The sequence below is a fragment of the Haliotis rubra genome, unplaced genomic scaffold, assembly GCF_003918875.1.
Source record: "Haliotis rubra isolate DU_JTF1 unplaced genomic scaffold, ASM391887v1 Scf535, whole genome shotgun sequence".
NCBI lineage: Eukaryota > Metazoa > Mollusca > Gastropoda > Lepetellida > Haliotidae > Haliotis > Haliotis rubra.
In genome coordinates, this window is record NW_025767230.1 from 573,603 (window position 1) to 593,657 (window position 20,055).

The following is a 20,055-nucleotide window of genomic DNA, read 5'->3' on the forward strand; positions in this document are numbered from 1 at the left end:
AATAATTACTTATTGACACAAACACCCCACCCCACACCACCCCCACCCCATCCGTTTTAATGTAAATTATATTTACATCTCATAATGTTTAAAACATATACACTTTAATATTAATTATACACTTAGAATAAATATGTGTTTAATGCAAATTAGTGCACATGTCCTAATATTTAGATTTTCCTCTGATCAATACTATATCGGAATAAGATCAATTACAAAACCTACACCTGGTAACATAGTCAAAACGGCACCCGTAATTAAGAGAGGAGATAGTTCTTTTAGCAATATTCCATCACGACGGCGCTATGTGGGGTGAGAAGGGGGCACCACAAATGGGCTTCCACCCATGTTAGGGGAATCGAACCCAGCCCTCGGCGTGACAAGCGAACACTTTGATGATGAGCTGCTGCTGCATTTAATGGGGGTTGGGGTGGGGGTGGTATTATTTGTTCCCATTTTGTTCTAGGGAGGGGTGGGGTGGGGTGGGGGTCAGCAATTTTGTACTTAAGAAATACAGTTCGCTCTACCACCATGTATAGTGTAATAAAGCACACTTTCGCCCTGAACTATTATAGTTAAAGCACGAGGTTGTGGTAGAGCGAACTGTATTTCTTTTCTAAGATGCCAAATTTAATACTTTCTCAGGATGGCGAACGTTAGCGCGCGCAAAGGGAGCCGGAAACCAGCTTGATCCAGATGAAGCTGAGTAGTCAAGCGACATTCCACGATTACATTGTGGGAATGTAAACATTGCGAACGTTACCGTGTCCCTGCAAACTTGTGAGTCGACTTGAGACATTTTAAACGTCCGAAAACATAAACGTAATGTTTCCACCAGTGATGTTAGGTGGGTGAAGCAACTGCAAACCAAGAAACGAGGTGCTACGGAGGCCGTACGAGGCGATGACAACTGACATGCATCGTGATGTCGCTTACATTGTGACGTAATGCAAAAAGTGTTCGATTCCGAGGGGCAGACTAGAATGGGGCAGTGACGCCAATACATTGTAACGTAATGCAAAAAGTGCACATTATCGTCTGATAAAGTACTGTCGGCGCCTTTGATCTTTCACCGAAGCATCTTAGAATAAAATATAGCAGTTAAGATTGTCTCGGTGGTCTCTGTTTGTGACATGGTTACCTCCCAGCTGACAATTTCACGTTATTACCAGGTTATTCTGTGGACTCCCATTTACGTTGTTACAACGTTATTCTGTGGACTCCCATTTACGTTGTTACAACGCTATTCTGAGGACTCCCATTTACGTTGTTACAACGTTGTGGCCTGACGTTGTGATACGTCAGTTTTACGTCACCAAAATGCTAACGTATTTTCGTTGTCTTACGTTCTATTTAACGTTAATATTTGAATAGTTTTCCCAGTAGTGAACAGTACATAGGAAACAAAGCAGAAATTCACTTCAATCGGATGTGTATTCGTCTATTTGCATGTTGTTTTGTCGTGTGTTTTCTGAAGCTGTAGCCTCTATTCGCCTACATCTCAATTCGCCTACAATGTTTTTGTAGGCGAATTGGGAGTAGAGAATGCACCCCTACTCTTATAATGAACCTGACTCACTGAGTATTGATCGACCGTTGTTATAAGGATATGTAGTTGAGTAAACAGGATTAGTGCATCCACGGACAGGGTTAAAATAAAATGACAGGGATTAATGCATGCGATGATGAGATGTGGTTAATTTCTCACTGTGAAATACTAAGTTGTTATAGGTGAGGTGAAATTGGGGTTAACGTCGTGCTTGAGAATCTTTCGCTCATATGACGACGTGCCTGCGTGTTTATGGGTATGTGCGGCTGCTTGTACTAGCCCAGACTGAAGCTGGTTTTATATAGTGCTAGCCCACTGAGATACCATGCCGCAGTGAAGCATGAATACCCCACTCAGACACATTATATTGACTCCGAGCCGACCAGTCCTTGTTGTACCCATTAATGCCGAGCGCCAGGCAGGGACCAACAAGTACCATATTTTAACGTCTTTTGGTATGACGCGGTCGGGGATCGAACCCACGACCTTCCGCTCTCCGGGCGGACGCCCTAACCACTACACCACGGAGGCGGTCTAAGTTGTTATAAGGATATGTAGTTGAGTAAAGAGGATAAGATCTGTTGTCACAAGTGACAACCTCAAGACTTGCGCATGATTGTGTTTTTTAAAATAATTACAAACAAATAGAGACAAAATTTAAGCTTTTAAGACAGAGACTTCAGACGGCCGGCAGTTCCTGCTGGTAGACGACGGTGATGGCATCAGGATTTTAACCTTCACAACCGCAGAGATGCTGGATATCCTTGCTGTGGCCGAAACAGTATACATGGATGGAACATGTTGTGTGTGCCCTAGTCTTTGGACCCAAGTGTATGTTTTGCACTGCCTTGTACAGGACCAGATGTATCTAGTTGCCTTTCCCTGCTTCCTAGTCTGTCTCACAGTCCCTGAACCACATTAATTTCCCTACTGCCAAGCCCTCTCTGCAGTGCTAAAGCCCTAAATAAAGCAAGTCTAGATTTCCTCAGGTTCAGGCATCTGGTCTCCCTAGGGCTCCTTTTCAATATAAATGGGCTTGTTTGTTACTATCAAAATTACATATATTCAGAGACTAAGCCTTAGTCTACCTACTTCCCAGCAAATCCCGTGACACATATATCAGACTGTTTACTCACTTAAAGGATATTGTGCTTACAACTGTCGATGTCAATCTCTCCCCTTCTATAGTGCAAACAGACTACGAAGCTGCTGCCATCGGTGCCATCGAGACAGTGTTCCCAGGTGCTGATATCCGTGGATGTTTTTTCCATTATACACAAGCTGTTTGGAGACAAGTTGCCGAGAAAGGCCTAGTCAACGTCTACAGGAACAATCCAACTTTCAACTCCCATGTGCGACGTGCTGCTTCTCTTCCCCTCCTCTCGGTGGATCAGGTCCATGTTGCGAGGATGGATACATTGACTGCGTCTCCAGATGTTGAGGGTATTGCTGCCTGAAATGAGAACATACCGTATAGGTTTAAATTAAATTATCATTTTATTGTGATCAGAAAATTATAATGACATGACTTGGCAATCGAAACAGGGAGATATCATAAAATAGAGAGGGAAAATAGAATTTGTACATTTTGTGATCTTAATTGTGTAGAAGATGAATATCACTTCCTCTTAATTTGCCCATTATATTGTGAGTTAAGAAAAAAAAATGTCCCAAGATATTATTCTGTATATCCCGATAGGGTGAAATTTTCTTTGTTAATGAGTACTGATGACAATGTTCTTATCCGTAAGTTGTCAACCTTTATCCATCAAGCATTGTCTCTAAGAAATAAACATAATAATTCATAGAATGTATGTACTCATATTGTTATTTGTTACGATATGGTATGATGTGGTGCACTATGATATGATATGATATGACATGATGTAATATGGGGTGTTATGATATGATGTGATACGACATAGTATGTGTAATGCGATGCTATATGATGTGATACATTTTGATGCGATATGACATATTGTGATTTGACTATTTTTATTCTTTTCTATGATATTGTGTACTATGTTCTTGTATACTATGGGCCTGTGGCCTTCAGTATGAATAAAGATTGATTATAAGTAACAGAAATAAATAAATTCATTTTGTCCTTGAACTACTTCATCTAGAAGAGTCCATTTTTAGATCATAGGGGTGCCACTAGTTCACCATTGCGTAATCAACAGCCAACAGACCATGACATGTTGTTTAAGACTGTAGGCGAAATGGGATGTAGGCGAAATGAGAAGATACCGAAGAGTGAAGAAAGAATATCTGATAAGCTTTACAGAAAACTCTATCGTGACACCAAGTTATAAGAAACTTGTTATAACGTTGTGAGGAGCCCAAAGCATAACGTTTCCTCAACGTAAATTTGCAACGTTGTTATTACAATGTGACATAACGTTATAAACTGACGTAATAATAATGTTGTGACAACGTTGTGTCATGACGTTACCAATCTACAACCTTCCCGCAACGTTGTGTTTGCTGGGCTGTCGTCGGCACAGGAAGCCCTGGTTCAGTCCAGATCTGAACTAGATTTCCAACAGGCCGCAGTGATACAGCTGGAATATTGCTGAATACTGACAAAAATGTATGAGAACTGATGTAATGATAGTGAAGACCGTGAAATTCTGTAAAATTACTTCCTTGCGTGAAGATCAATACCTGGTGTGTCCACCATGATGATCGATACATGCACGCCACCTTGGTGGCATATAGGCATGTGAGTGAGTGAGTTTAGTTTTACGCCTTTTTTAGCAATATTCCAGCTACATCATGGCGGGGGACACCAGAAATGGGCTTCAAACATTGTACCCATGTGAGGAATCGAACCCGGGTCTTAGGCGTGACGGTACCATATGTTTGTGTCGGTAGTGAATATTCACTCACACATTTGTCTATATATAACGCAAGTAGTGAGTTTTGTTTTACGCCGCACTCTATTCAAGCTATATGGCGGCGGTCTTTAAATAATCGAGTCTGGACCAGACAATCCAGTGATCAGCAGCATGGGCTTCGATCTACGCAATTGGGAACCGATGACATATGTCAACCAAGTCAGCGAGCCTGACCACCCGATCCCGTTAGTTGCCTCTTACGACAAGCATGGGTTGCTGAAGATTAGTTCCAATTTAACCCGGATCTTTACGGGTTGTAACGCAACTAAAAAACGGCCTATCCTCTCGATGACAAATACATTTTTTTGCGTGTCAGCATATTGTATAAATAATTCAACTTTAATTACGAATTCAAATATAAATTTAATAACATAATTTTACTCAATTTCCGTAAATGTGCATCTGTGTCTTAATGCTTCACTTAATTGCTTCTGTTTATCACAATGTCAAATTACACGAGATAGTAATTAGGACTGCAGTCTCTCATTTAAACCATTTAGCAACAGCTGCAAGAGGTATTGCTAGCAGAGATGTTGCCATTATTTGAATTGGCTGCAGATTAAAAGGTTCAAGCCCTCATTAGTTTTTACAGCATCTCTGATAGTTGGGCTCACTTATGTAAGCATGGAAATGTCATATATATAAACTGTATGACTTGCACAACTGGGCCGTATATTCGCCTGAACCAGCTAATTACAGATCTCCCAGTAACAATGCTACAATAACACTGTTTCCTTCCGCAATCTATTTTGTCACCTGAGCACAAATAATTAAGTCTGCTTGTTGCAGTAAGCTCGGTCGACCCTGAACCGCCAAGTTGCCGTAGAGGCCATATTGATTTGCAACTGACAGATGTCACGTGACCAAACCTCGGCTAGCAGTGTTGTGAAACCGACATTTGCGGGCAGTGCTCTGCACGAAATTAGAATGAACCAGTACAAGGCCGAAGTTATTGTAGTTGGAGGCGGACTTAGCGGTAAGTATGCTCTAATGCTTTAAACGTGCAAAAATGCCATTTTGTAGCTGCAAGCAGCACGCCAAAGTTTGGTAAAATTGTAAACAACGGCATCGGCGTCTTGGACCTCATTGTGTATCGATCCCGTGTTTATATCCTGCACGTGCGTTTGGTGCTTCAGTACTCGTCCGAGCAAATCGTGGGTTACATGGAAGATGATTTTGGTTGATCCACTGAGATTAATGTATGAAAACGTGAACGTGAATCAGACGAAATGAGACCAGAGATTAGACGATTCATGGATACTGTTACATATATGTGAGCTGAGGTTTCTAGGCAGGATCGACGCTCTTAATAATTTACTTCCAACATATTTTTGAGAGCTCGTCACATCATGTCACATACCCAATTTAAGTGTGTTTGGATGAAAAATACCTTTTTTCTGAAATTTCAGCTGATAGGATAGAGGTATTCAGGTTATTTGTACTGGTTTATCATATGCTTTATTTAGCGAAACATGAGTGGGCTTTACAGCCTATAAGCTCTTTAAAAACATGTGGAGTGTTTTACATCGTTCTGTTAATGGGGATATGTATTACCTCATTAAAGCATATAACGATATGTAATGGGCTGGCTGGTAGATTTAGAACACCACTGACACGACTCAAGGACAGAGTCGCTCTAAAAGCTAGGTCATAAGGTAAAATTGGCCATATGGTAAAATTGGCTAATCTCACTGTGGAATGTTTTGTTCAGTGCTAAACTTGAAGTGAGGCCAAATACTTCGGAATGGAAGATTGGGTGATTTACTTTCTAATGTGATTCCTAGGTATGGTTGTGCTGTGGCTAGTTCTTGTCAAAATATATAGACATCTGCTAAGATGTAATATAAGACCAATGTTTTTACATCGTGGCATGTTGTTTTCTATATTTAATGCAGCATGCCATAGTATAAGATGTTTTGCTCTGGGGGATTTGTGTGTTGTTTAGAGCCGCACTCAGCAATATTCCAGCTATATGATAGCAGTCTGTAAATAATCCAGTCTGGACCAGAAAATCCAGTGAAATCCAGTGATCCAATGATCAACATCATGAACATCAATCTATGCAATTGGTATATGATGACATGTGTCAACTAAGTCAGCAAGCCTGACCTCCTGATCCAGTACATCACCTCTTACTACAAACATGAGTTGCTGAAGACCAATTTTAACCCGGGTTGCTGAAGATCCATTCTAACCCAGGTTGCTGAAGATCCATTCTAACCCAGGTTGCTGAAGATCCATTCTAACCCAGGTTGCTGAAGATCAATTCTAACCCAGGTTGCTGAAGATCCATTCTAACCCAGGTTGCTGAAGATCAATTCTAATCCATTCTAACCCTGGGTTGCTGAAGATCAATTCTAACCTGGGTTGCCAAAGACCAATTCTAACCCAGGTTGCTGAAGATCAATTCTAACCCAGGTTGCTGAAGATCTATTCTAACCTGGATTGTTACAGTTGGTTGAGGGTGTGGAGAAATTTGACTCTTTTGAGGCAAGCAGGTGTGCAAGCATCTCCTCAGTAGATGTTATGTTAGGAAAATATTAACACTTTTCTCTCTCATACAATGGTAATTGGCTGTATCAACATTGCTTTATTTAAGCATTTAGAACTTTCACTGGTGCAACCTGTAATTACAAAATGCTACCTCATGTTTATACCAACCTTCACCCAGTGCAAGTTAATGTTTTGCTGTTCAAAGAACACAGACTTCAGCTGAAAAACAGAATGATGAGAAACTGGCTGGGAGGAGTGACTACATGTCAGGGATAATTTTGGAATTTCATGGTGAATCAGTAATCTTGTGTTTCATTTCATATATGCACCACAACAAGTGATCTTATCAGACCAAGACAAAATATATATCATTATGCTTAAAATGCCAAATACCATCAGTATTAGAACTTAAGCATTGTATATATATACTGAACAACATTAGAAACGCACCACACTAAAATACACCACACCATCGATGCTCAGATATCATTGGTACATTGCAGTCTGACGGTGATATTTCATATTATATGGGTGGATGCGCTTCTAACGTTGTTCAGTGTAGTTATATAGTTGAGCAGCAGGTGCAACTGTTTTTTTGTCTGGTGCAACAAGGTTATTTCCAGGTTGCACCGCCGAGGGAAGTTGGTTTCATATCCTCAAATCGAGTCTTGTTCATGTCTGTATATCATACATATTGTATCATCACATTGCTGTACTGTTTCACCTCTATAAGGGGAGCCAAGTGGTTATGGTGTTTGCTTGTCACACTGAAGGTCCATGTTAGATTCCTCATATGGGTATAGGGTGGTGGGGTAGCCTAGTGGCTAAAACGTTTCCTCGTCATGCCAAAGAGCCAGGTTCCCCACATGGGTACAATGTATGAAGCCCATTTCTGGTGTCCCCCAACCGTGATATTGCTGGAATATTGCTAAAAGGGGTGTAAACCCAACTCGCTCAATTAAGGAAATAATACAAATAGCCCATTTTGGAGCCTGGTCCATTATATTGCTTGAAGATTTCTGAAAGCTCTCATTCACATTAGTGTTGGGAATTAGTTAAAATCTCATATTTGATGATTGTTTCATTACAGCCAATCAATCATCGAACAAAATTGGTTAGCATCATTTTTCAGATTTTTCTATTCGGGTTGTTATTGCAGATAAGTATAACATGATGCAACTTGCTACTTTAATGTGATAATTGATACAGCATGAAGAAAAACTTCCTGGAGTCTTCAAGAAATATTCAGTCATTACTTTTCAGTTAGTCAAGTGAGTTTTCTAACAATTAAACACATTTTCAGGCCCTGACAACTTCCAAGATATGTTCCGTCGTCAACTGTTTCAAACATTAAACCAGTAGTTCCAAAATCATTTGTGTTCGATTTTGAGAAAATGTGATCGATTGCTTGGTCATTTGGTCACTGCGACCAATCTTCGATTATTTCAATTAATCGGAACACCACTAATTCACATGTCATAGTAAATGAAATGCTTCTCAAAGCATCATGAAGAACTGGTCTTCGGCAACACATGCTTATTGTAAGTGATTACTTAGGGGACTGGGTGGTCAGGTTCCCTGAATTAGTTGGTACATGTCATCATGTTGCATAGATTGATGCTCATGCTGTTGATCATTGGATTGTCTGGTCTAGACTTACATTTTTACAGATTTGTGGAGTGCTGCGTTATACAACAAACAAACAAAAACTACAAGGTCAGACGTTCAGTAATTTGAGTTAATTTTAAGCTGAACTGATCAAGCTGGCTGAACTACAAGTGATTTTAAGAGACGCACCATCCATCTGGCCTCCCTTAGGATATCATCTCTTGTCGAGGTCTGTATCGGCAGGGATTTTTCCGGGATTCTACACTAAGAGCCTATGGTTGGCTCATTGGGGGAAAAAAATGTTATTTTGTTAAAAAATGGAATTTTGAATATGCTTATTGTTTTTAGCCCAGTGGCTAAAGCGTTTGCTGGTCATGCTGAAGACCGGGTTCGATTCCCCACATGAGTACATTTTGTGAAGCCCATTTCTGGTGTCCCTCTCTGTGATATTGCTGGAATATTGCTAAAAGCGGCACAAAGTCATACTCACTCACTCATTTTGTCAGTTGCTGACTTAGGGCTGAATGTAAGCCTCTGAGCAGATCAACATAAATCCCTGACACACGATGCCTGTTTAGTTGTGTCTGTATGACCTTGCTCTAGAGCTGGCAGTTGTATGTTTAGTCATATACTACTCGGGGCTTTTACTGGGTCAAGTCCACCTGTCAGATGCTAAGCCAGCAAACTCTAGGCAATGTCACACCAACCTATATTTGATAACGGAGATACAGAAAATGAATTGTGGCTGTTAGGGCTGTTTTGTATTTCACTGTAAAAAAGGATTGAGTTACGTTTTACGCCACTTTTGGCAACATTCCAGCAACATCACGGCGGGGGACACCAGAAATGGGCTTCACACATTGTACCCAGATGGGGAACCGAACCCGGGTCTTCGACGTGACGAGGGAACGCTTTAACCACTAGGCTACCCTACCACCACTGTGCTGAATAAAAAGTTCATTGCTCTGTGGTGTGTTTTGAAAAGCTTAGTTAAACATGAAAGACTAAAGGTCATTTCGCAGCTTTATATAATGATTCATTATCCCCAAAGTGATGTTCCTAAAACACCAATTATATATCCAAGACAACAACGGCATGTATATGCCACATTTGTAAGGTGCCACTATTCACTACGTCGAGATTTATCCGTCAGTTATGCTAGAAACCATGTTGCATGTATTAGCAACATATGTAAGGTGCCACAATTCACTGCGTCGAGATTTATCCGTCAGTTATGCTAGAAACCAAGTTGCATGTATTAGCAACATTTGTAAGGTGCCACAATTTACTGCGCGGAGATTTTTACCTCATTCATGCTAGAAATCTGTGGTCATGGCCTGACATCCAACTTTGTCGTACTGTTTTCTCAGATTTGTTAGGTCCGCTTGGTGCACGTCTGACTCTTGTGTTACCTTCCTCCGGGCTTTCTTCACTGTACTTTTCAAAGCGATGAGGAGTCATTTCATACTTATGATATCATACTTTGCCTATCGTATACTTTTATCACATCAAACTGGTCATATCATACTTGTCATCACATACTGGTATATATCATACTTTTCATGGCATATTTGTCATATCAAACTGGTCATATCATACTTGTCACTGGCATGGTTTGTCATATCAAACTGATCATATCATACTTGTCATCACATACTGGTTATATCATACTTGTCATGGCATATCTGTCATATCATCCTGGTTATAACTGCCAACGAAACGTGAGATCGGGAATTACTCACCACATCCCAAATAACTGAATTATGTTGTTTTCTCATTGGCATACTATTCCAATATCTCGACTGATTATTTAAAAATATGTGACTTTCAGGCAATATACAGACAAACTTTATGGATAAACAACTTCTTTATTCGGTAGATGCAACGTTTCGATACAGATTCTTGTATCCTTGTCAAGCAAGTATGAGTAAGGTAGATAACAGGGGACTATATGTACAGTAAATAATTAACTAAAACAACAAGGACGTGAATTGGGATGTACAGAAACAAGGGATGACAAGGGATTACAAGTAGAAGCCAGTGACTAGAGATACAAGTAGAAGCCAGTGACTAGAGATACAAGTAGAAGCCAATCGGGTTTACGGGTGTTTGTACAAGTAATACAACCAGTTAAGGTTGGTTGATGAGTTGATCGTACGCAGAGGGGATGAAGTAACCTTGGTCTCTATTGATCAGGACTTTCAGGTAATTTCATGTTAATACGTATATATCTGATTTATATATTCATTGCAGGCTATGGGGCGGTGGGGTAGCCTAGTGGTTAAAGTGTCCGCTCGTCACGCCGAAAACCCGGGTTCGAATCCCCACATGGGTACAATGTGTGAAGCCCATTTCTGGTGTCCCCGTGTGATATTGCTGGAATATTGCTAAAAGCGGCATAAAACCATACTCACTCACTCACTCATTACAGGCTATTGGCTGCTTGCCATACGCCACTGTCAGTGGAAATCCTGCCCCATAGAGACCCCACTGATGCTGAAGAACGTGTCAGTCAAAGGTTGTTGCAGCATGTATGGCTTATATTATATGCTGCCCATAGCCCCCAAACCGTTATTCTTTTTGACATATTATACCAGTGATGTTATAACACAGATGGTACGTATGATGATTGTGTGTTTGTAATTACTGCATGTTGTCATGTTAATTGGTCAATTCTCTGTTCACATCTACAACAACAGCGATCAAGATGATATCATACTTTGCCTGAAAAGAGGAACTAAGCAATTTAGTTCCAGACATTTTTCATTCAGCTTCTGCTTTACCCAAACTGAAGGCTGTGCTTGGCTGTGTCCGTTTCTGGTGTCCCCAGCTGTGATATTGCTAGAATATTGTGAAAAGTGGCATAAAATCCTACTCACTCGTGTGATTACTGTTGCATTGAAATCCAAATGGGTGCTCTGTCGAGGGTTCAGATTGTTAAATCAGGGATAGAAACTAATATTATCAGCCATAGCCAGTGAATTGTGTTGACAAATTTGAGTATGTAGAATCCCTGAAAAGCTGGCCTCTGTATCATATACATATTTCTGAATGATTTTGTGCATGAATTCGACCAAATAACTTGCTTCCTGTATACTTGTAGCAAGTATAGTAACATATTTAATCATTATCATCATCAGAGCTCCAGATAGGATTTAGCTCATGTGGGTACTGTACCCAATGTATTTTTTTGGAGTGGGTATTATGAATGTGGAGTGGGTATTTCATTTTCCGTTACCCACTGCTTTCAAATATGTGCGTATTTCAGTCATTTTACTCACCTAAGTATTATGTCATTGAGTAAGTTTACTAAGCAGGTATGTTCTGCCTTATGTCATACCTAATCAAAACCAACTTAAATATAATGAAAATGATTTCATAAAAATCACTCATCCTATACTGACAGTACAACACTTGTCCTATACTAACAGTACAACTTGATAGCAATCGATGTCTTTTTCATTACGCAAGCGATTTTTATAAATATATTCTGTACGCATTTGTTTTAAACTTTTTGCGTATCTAACATTTTAAATGCGTAATTGGTACGCAACAATTATTTTTACAATGCGTAATTGGAAATTTTCTATGCTTATTTTACCCGGATACGCAGCTTATCTGGGCCTCTGATCATGATCAACAACAAGCATATAATCACAAGATGTTCCGTGCAGTAGCGATAAACAGGTGAACAGGTGTATTTCATATGTTGAGGTGTGGTGGGGTAGCCTAGTGGTTAAAGCATCAACTTTCGTCATAGTAGAGGTGTGGTGGGGTAGCCTAGTGGTTAAAGCATCCGCTCGTCAGGCTGAAGAGCCAGGCTTGATACCCCAGTTGGGTACAATATGTGAAGCCTATTTCTGGTGTCTCCCGGGCGGTGGGGTAGCCTAGTGGTTAAAGCATCCGCTCGTCAGGCTGAAGAGCCAGGCTTGATACCCCAGTTGGGTACAATATGTGAAGCCTATTTCTGGTGTCTCCCACAGTGATATTACTGGACTATTGCTAAAAGCGGCATAAAACCAAACTCACTTACTCACATGTTGGATGTATGATTTTTCTGCCGAATAGACTTTTGTATAACTAAGTGGACATAAATTATGGATGACAACTTCCTTAAAGGTCACATGCAACGTAAAACACAACTCTGCAGATTCTGATACCTTTCGGTGTGGACTTACAGATACAAATCATCAAAATGCAAATTCAACTTACAAAGTTGAAAAATAACGCGATGAGGGCATCGACAGATGAACCAGCCAATGAAGGCTTTGTTACACTTGAGTGCACACCCACCTGCTCTGACTGGGTTCGGTATCCCAGGTGCTTTGTTTCGAGGGAAGTAAACCCAAGTACAAAATATTGCACTTTTTGATTTGCGATTGTACGCTTTTAATTTTGTTTAAATGTTTTTCATAATCAGCAATGTATATTATATGTCATGAATAAGTGATAATTTTGTTTTAATTATGTTTGATTTTTTGGTTGCATGTGACCTTTAATGTACTGACCCATGAAGATCCGGGTTAGAATGAATCTTTAGTAACCGATGCTTGTCGTAAGCAGCGACTAACAGGATCGGGTGGTCAGGCTCGCTGGCTTGGTTGACTCATGTCATCGGTTCCCAATTACGCAGATCGATGCTCATGCTGTTGATCACTGGATTGTCTGGTCCAGACTCGATTAATTACAGACCGCCGCCATATAGCTGGAATATTGCTGAGTGCGGCGTAAAACAAAACTCACTCACTCACTCCTTAATGTACTGTTACAATGACATTTTCAAAATAGGTCTTCATATATTGCTGTCGAGCAAGCAATTCTGTCCTGAAAATTGCTGTAATGGTGTACAGAAAAGAACTTGATATCCAGAACTGAGTTATCTTCATGAAGTTCTTTCAGGCATTTAGAAGTTGGACAAACATGACGAAGGAGCAAGCATACACTCCAGAACGTCGTGTTATTCACAATAAAGAAGTTGACATCCATAAATCTTCCTTTTCCTATGCATTCCACTTCTAAATGCCCTTCAAAGACTTGGTGAATATGTGACATTTTTGTGGATAGACCGTCATACCAAAGAGCGTTAAAAATATTCTTTTATCCTTTATACAACCGACATTTCAGAGCTAATAAAACTTGCTCCTTCATCACCTGATAACAACAACAATTAGGTCTGAATGTGTTGTGATAAAGAATCAAAAAGAAGTCGCTTATCCATGAAACGAAGTGGAGTTATCCATCATGTATTCAACTGTGTCATCAGCCATCTACTAAAATGACTAATAAAGCAGTTGTTGTTCAGTGTTCCAACTGTATGGCCATAAGGTGTAAATAAACACATGTGAATCAGACAACTAGTGATGGATATAAGCTGTCTGTATGTGATGATGACATAAAGGAAACACAGCTATTCAGTCCCTCCTGGATTCCGTCACCATTTCGAATATTTAAGAATTCTGCAGCAAATTTAATCATCATCGCCGCCACCAAATTCTGCATCCCATTTTTAAAATTCTGCATTATCATCAAAGATTCTGCAGTTAATACTTGAAAAAACAACAAAAAGTTATAAAGAATTTCAAACTTTAATTCTTAAACACAAAGCTGTAACTGTTTTAGAGCTTCTTCATCATCATCATCACCATCATCATCATTATCATCATCACATCATCATCATCACCACCATCATCATCATCACCATCATCATCATCATCACCACCCATCATCATCATCATCCATCATCATCACCACCATCATCATCATCACCATCATCATCATCATCATCACCATCATCATCATCACCATTATCATCATCACCACCATCATCATCACCATTATCATCATCATCACCATCACCATCATCATCATCACCATCATCATCATCATCATCATCATCACCATCATCATCACCATCATCATCACCACCATCATCATCATCACCATCATCATCATCACCATTATCGTCATAAAAACATTTCTTCATTTCCAGTTCATGACATTCAAGGTACAGCCGACAATTCATATTTGCTTGAAAGGTGTAATTTTGATTTAGAAAGATTATCTGAAACAGTACTCTTATGAGTGTGATCACGAATGGCATTACAAACTCTGTAAAATATCGTTTCATTTGATAGTCAGTCTTGATTCAGCTGTCAAAATAAGTGAATTCAATGGCAGAAAAATGGCAAATTCTGCTTGAAAATGCCTTTTCCGCAGACCAGATGTTTTTCTGCATTAAAAGGTAATTTCCGCAATATATTCTGCAACTGTGGAATCCAGGAGGGACTGGCTAGTGAACCTTGCACCCAATCCATTTAGATTACTGTAAAACAAGCATTCATTGCTGGAGACCAAACTAGATTCCTTCTTAGGTCTCTTAAAAGTGACAAGAGTTTCATGGAACAAAGTTGCCCAGCCATGTAAGGTAACATGTCGTGAAAATGCTAAAATGATTTTTCAAATCGATGTCAGTCTTCAGCAGCCATGTTTGTCGTAAGAGGTGACTGGGTGGTTAGGCTCGCTGACTTGGTTGACAAATGTCATCTTGCCCCATTGGGGGATCGATGTTCATGCTGATGATCATAGGATTGTTTGGTCCATACTCACAAACAGACAGTACCACATACCTCTATTTAGCAATACATACACGTCTTGCAACGCATAGCTGACACCAACCACTACACAAAGAAAAGACAGAAAAGCTGACAAACGTAAAACATTCACTAACTTCTAGAATGCTGATCAAGAAATTGAATTCCAGGCCACAGTAGATAACCCATTTTATTACCCACGAGGTCAACGTATGGGTAGTTGCATACTAATCTCGTATGTCACACGAGTGTCGTATCGCGTTGACCTGTGTCGTAACAACCTGACCTGAGATTCTAACGATTTGATTGGATAACCGATGACCTCTCAATTAGGTCACATTCTGACGTAATTATTTTTTCATTCATAACAAACACGTGAATTCATTCATTCTACAACTTAAATGCATTGTGGGAATGTAAACATTGCGAACGTTGCCGTGTCGCTGTTTAATTGTGAGTCAAACTGAGACATTATATCCGTCGAAAAACATAATCGCAATGTTTCCACCAGTGATGTTAGCCGAATGAAGCAACTGGAAACCAAGAAACGAGGTGCTACGGAGTAGTTTACTGTAGAAGGCGATGACAACTGACATGCATGCATCGTGACGTTGGTTTCTAAGGCAGTGAGGTCATTACAGTGTGACGTCAAGCAAATATTGTATTACAGTACAAACTCTTCCGCAACCTCTTTATGAAACTGATTTCGGTTTGAAACCAAAAAGAACAAAAATACGCTATTTTGGCAATTTAATGCATGTAAGACGTGGGTAATAAATAAAATACCACACTCGGTCTCATTACATACGAATTATACGAAACTCGTGACCTTCCTATGTTATCTGACCTCTGGTCAGATACCATACGAAGGACACTCGTTTTGTATAATCCGTATGTAATGAGACTTCGTGTAGTATTCTCTATGAGTGCCCATGGGCACACTTCTAAAAAATTACCTCATATTTTGAACTGTTAAAGCCCCTTGACAAATGACTGCAAACTTTCACCTGTAGCTATTCAATGGCGCACTGTAAAAAATCTGCAACAAATGTTATACTATTACCACAGTTGACAGAGGAAAGCCGAAAAGTTATAAAAATATCACTAGGATGATGTACTAATAACAAGACAATTACTAATACAATTTAATCTACTAAGTGGCCCTTTGATGCAGCAGTGTTGTGTGATGTGTGTTTGTCTATCACCAGAAGAGGTATTACTGCTGATCTCAGCCCATTCCCTGTCCTCAGGAGCTTCAATTATGTTGTCAACACAAAGCTTAGTAATCTAAACAGCTTTCCCAATAGTGCTTGTCATAGGTGTTTGATGAGGGTGAAAGCTAATCAGGATTACTGACAAGCAATTGTGTTGTTGATTTGTATTTTGCCTTATCATGTAATTCGGGAATCCAGTGCAAGGAGTGTGTATTATATAAGAAAAGCAACAAACCCTTTCTATTTTTATATGAATATCTGCTAAATCCAGTGTTGATTTTATGTTTTGGACTATGACATGAGCATGTGTTTATGAAGCACTACTGAAATGTGAAAGCAGGTGTTTGTGAAAAGGTCAGCACATCCTGCTCTGTTTTGGCAGCCTGTTACAAACACATGCAGGGACAAGTCAATTGTTAGCCTGAACAAAACAAGTAAACATAGGGAACTGTGTTGACGTGATTGTTGTCATTCAATGTCACTGATGTTAATAATTTTTTTTTATTTTTAATGCCGAACTCAGCAATATTCCAGCTATATGGCAGCTGTCTGTAAATAATCAAGTCTGGATCAGACAATCCAGTGAGCAACATCATGAGCATTGATCTACACAATGGGAATGCGATTTATCATCCAAAACTGTGTTCCACAGCAGATATCGCTTGTGTGAGATCAGACGATATCTCCTAGGCTGCTTGTACTAGCCCAGACTTAAGCTGGTTTTATAGTGCTAGCCCACTGAGACACCATGCCGCAGTGAAGCATGAATACCCCACTCAGACACATTATACTGACTCCGAGCCGACCAGTCCTTGTTGTACCCATTAATGCAGAGCCAGATTTGTTATCTCCGAGGTTCAGAATTGACTCCCTTTGTTGTGCCAGGATCCAGTGATACTGGGTTTGAATCCCACATTTGCCTTCATTTTGAGCAGTGGTTTGTGAACTCAAAACAACAGGTTTCACGCAAAGTAGTGATGCTGAATATGTTGAAGGGCAGAATTAATTCCCCAGAATATTCTATCCCAACTAATGCAACTGAAGATAAGGATAAAACAAATTAAGCCAGGAGTAAAACAGCTGAAGCGAACAATTAAACATAAAGTTCAAGAATAAAACTTTTGGAAAACAAGATGGCCGTGCCCATGGAATGTGCATGTTTATATAGTAGAGTAATTGGTCTGCCATGTGGGAAGGTCACAACAGGCTATACGGTGACTTTATGACTGAACGTTGACGTGGTGTCCCAGGAATATGTCCTGCCCTTTAAATGTCAATTCTAATGCGTTTGCAGATGGAGAAAATGAAACAGTTTCCACTGAAAGCAGCGTGTATCATATTTATGTTCGCTCGTCATGGGTTTGATTCCCAACATGGGTAAAACGTGCAAAGTCCATTTCTGGTGGACCAGTGATCCTGAGGATTTGTATTTCCATTTTCAAATCTTTTGCTTTGAGTTAAAATAAAATTTTCCCAAAAGATTTTTTTTAAAATCCCCCATTTTCCCAGATTCCAGCTACAGGCAGTTTGGAATCTTTGATGAAACCCTATAGATAGCAGCTAGGTTAATAACGTCTCAATCAAACCAAAAGAGAAATGTAAAAAAATGTTTCCAGTGTTTGTTTTCATGGATACTGGTCATGTTAGTACCAATCAAACTTCACATATGCCACTGTCTGTTCGTGCAAGAGGCGACATCGCAGTCTAGCCATCATTGATTTCACCCGATCAATAGTTAGCAATCGATTGCTTTCTTGTAATTTCATCCGTGGAAGTTAAGCGACCCTAATCGCTCTGATTCGTCCTCTTTATCACCCATTGTTGTCATGATTGGCAGATGTGCATTTCTCAGCATCGATTGATATGAAATATACATGGTTGAGGTGGGATCCGCACATGGAATACATTCACTTCAAGTTTTCTTGCATTATGGATTAATCGTGTAGCGACTGAAGATAACTGTTACAACATGCAATGTTGTAGCATTGTAACTGGAGGTACCATGTTCTGTAACTGGAGCTATCATGTTCTGTAGCTGGAGGTACCATGTTCTGTAACTGGAGGTACCATGTTCTGTAACTGGAGGTACTATGTTCTGTAGCTGGAGGTACCATGTTCTGTAACTGGAAGTACCATGTTCTGTAACTGGAGGTACCATGTTCTGTAACTGGAGGTACTATGTTCTGTAACTGGAGGTACCATGTTCTGTAACTGGAGGTACTATGTTCTGTAACTGGAGGTACCATGTTCTGTAACGGGAGCTATCATGTTCTGTAACTGGAAGTACCATGTTCTGTAACTGGAGGTATCATGTTCTGTAACTGGAGGTACTATGTTCTGTAACTGGAGGTACCATGTTCTGTAACTGGAGGTACCATGTTCTGTAACTGTACCATGTTCTGTAACTGGAGGCTATCATGTTCTGTAACTGGAAGTATGTTCTGTAACATCATGTTCTGTAACTGGAGGTATCTATGTTCTGTAACTGGAGGTACTATGTTCTGTAACTGGAGAGTACCATGTTCTTAACTGTAATGTAACTGGAGGTACCATGTTCTGTAACTGGAGGTACCATGTTCTGTAACTGGAGGTACCATGTTCTGTAACTGGAGGTAACTGGAGGTAACCATGTTCTGTAACTGGAGGTACCATGTTCTGTAACTGGAGGTACTATGTTCTGTAACTGGAGGTACCATGTTCTGTAACTGGAGGTACCATGTTCTGTAACTGGAGGTACCATGTTCTGTAACGGGAGCTATCATGTTCTGTAACTGGAGGTACTATGTTCTGTAACTGGAGGTGACTGGAGGTACCATGTTCTGTAACTGGAGGTACCAAGTTCTGTAACTGGATTACCATGTTCTGTAACTGGAGGTACTATGTTCTGTAACTGGAGGTAACTGGAGGTACCATGTTCTGTAACTGGAGGTACCATGTTCTGTAACTGGAGGTACCATGTTCTGTAACTGGAGGTACCATGTTCTGTAACTGGAGGTACTATGTTCTGTAACTGGAGGTAATTGGAGGTACCATGTTCTGTAACTGGAGGTACCATGTTCTGTAACTGGAGGTACTATGTTCTGTAACTGGAGGTACCATGTTCTGTAACTGGAGGTACTATGTTCTGTAACTGGAGGTACCATGTTCTGTAACGGGAGCTATCATGTTCTGTAACTGGAAGTACCATGTTCTGTAACTGGAGGTATCATGTTCTGTAACTGGAGGTACTATGTTCTGTAACTGGAGGTACCATGTTCTGTAACTGGAGGTACCATGTTCTGTAACGGGAGCTATCATGTTCTGTAACTGGAAGTACCATGTTCTGTAACTGGAGGTATCATGTTCTGTAACTGGAGGTACTATGTTCTGTAACTGGAGGTACCATGTTCTGTAATGGGAGGTACCATGTTCTGTAACTGGAGGTACCATGTTCTGTAACTGGAGGTACCATGTTCTGTAACTGGAGGTACCATGTTCTGTAACTGGAGGTACTATGTTCTGTAACTGGAGGTACCATGTTCTGTAACTGGAGGTACCATGTTCTGTAACTGGAGGTACCATGTTCTGTAACGGGAGCTATCATGTTCTGTAACTGGAGGTACTATGTTCTGTAACTGGAGGTGACTGGAGGTACCATGTTCTGTAACTGGAGGTACCAAGTTCTGTAACTGGATTACCATGTTCTGTAACTGGAGGTACTA

General features: G+C 40.2%; 1 protein-coding gene and 1 long non-coding RNA gene across 2 annotated transcripts in view; one reads left to right on the top strand and one right to left on the bottom strand.

The window, feature by feature from the left end:
* Nucleotides 1-2,340: 2,340 nt before the first annotated feature.
* LOC124253221 lies at nucleotides 2,341-9,113 on the bottom strand. The gene is made up of 3 exons (XR_006892142.1): nucleotides 9,045-9,113; nucleotides 2,638-3,002; nucleotides 2,341-2,431 (listed from the first exon to the last, which is right to left on the bottom strand). It is a non-coding gene; the product is annotated as an uncharacterized LOC124253221 (long non-coding RNA).
* LOC124253219 (amine oxidase [flavin-containing]-like) overlaps nucleotides 5,195-20,055 on the top strand; it is a 90,356-nt gene continuing 75,495 nt past the window's right edge. The window contains 1 exon segment of the mRNA XM_046686944.1: nucleotides 5,195-5,425. Coding sequence (XP_046542900.1) covers nucleotides 5,302-5,425 — 124 coding nt within the window. The 5' untranslated portion in view covers nucleotides 5,195-5,301.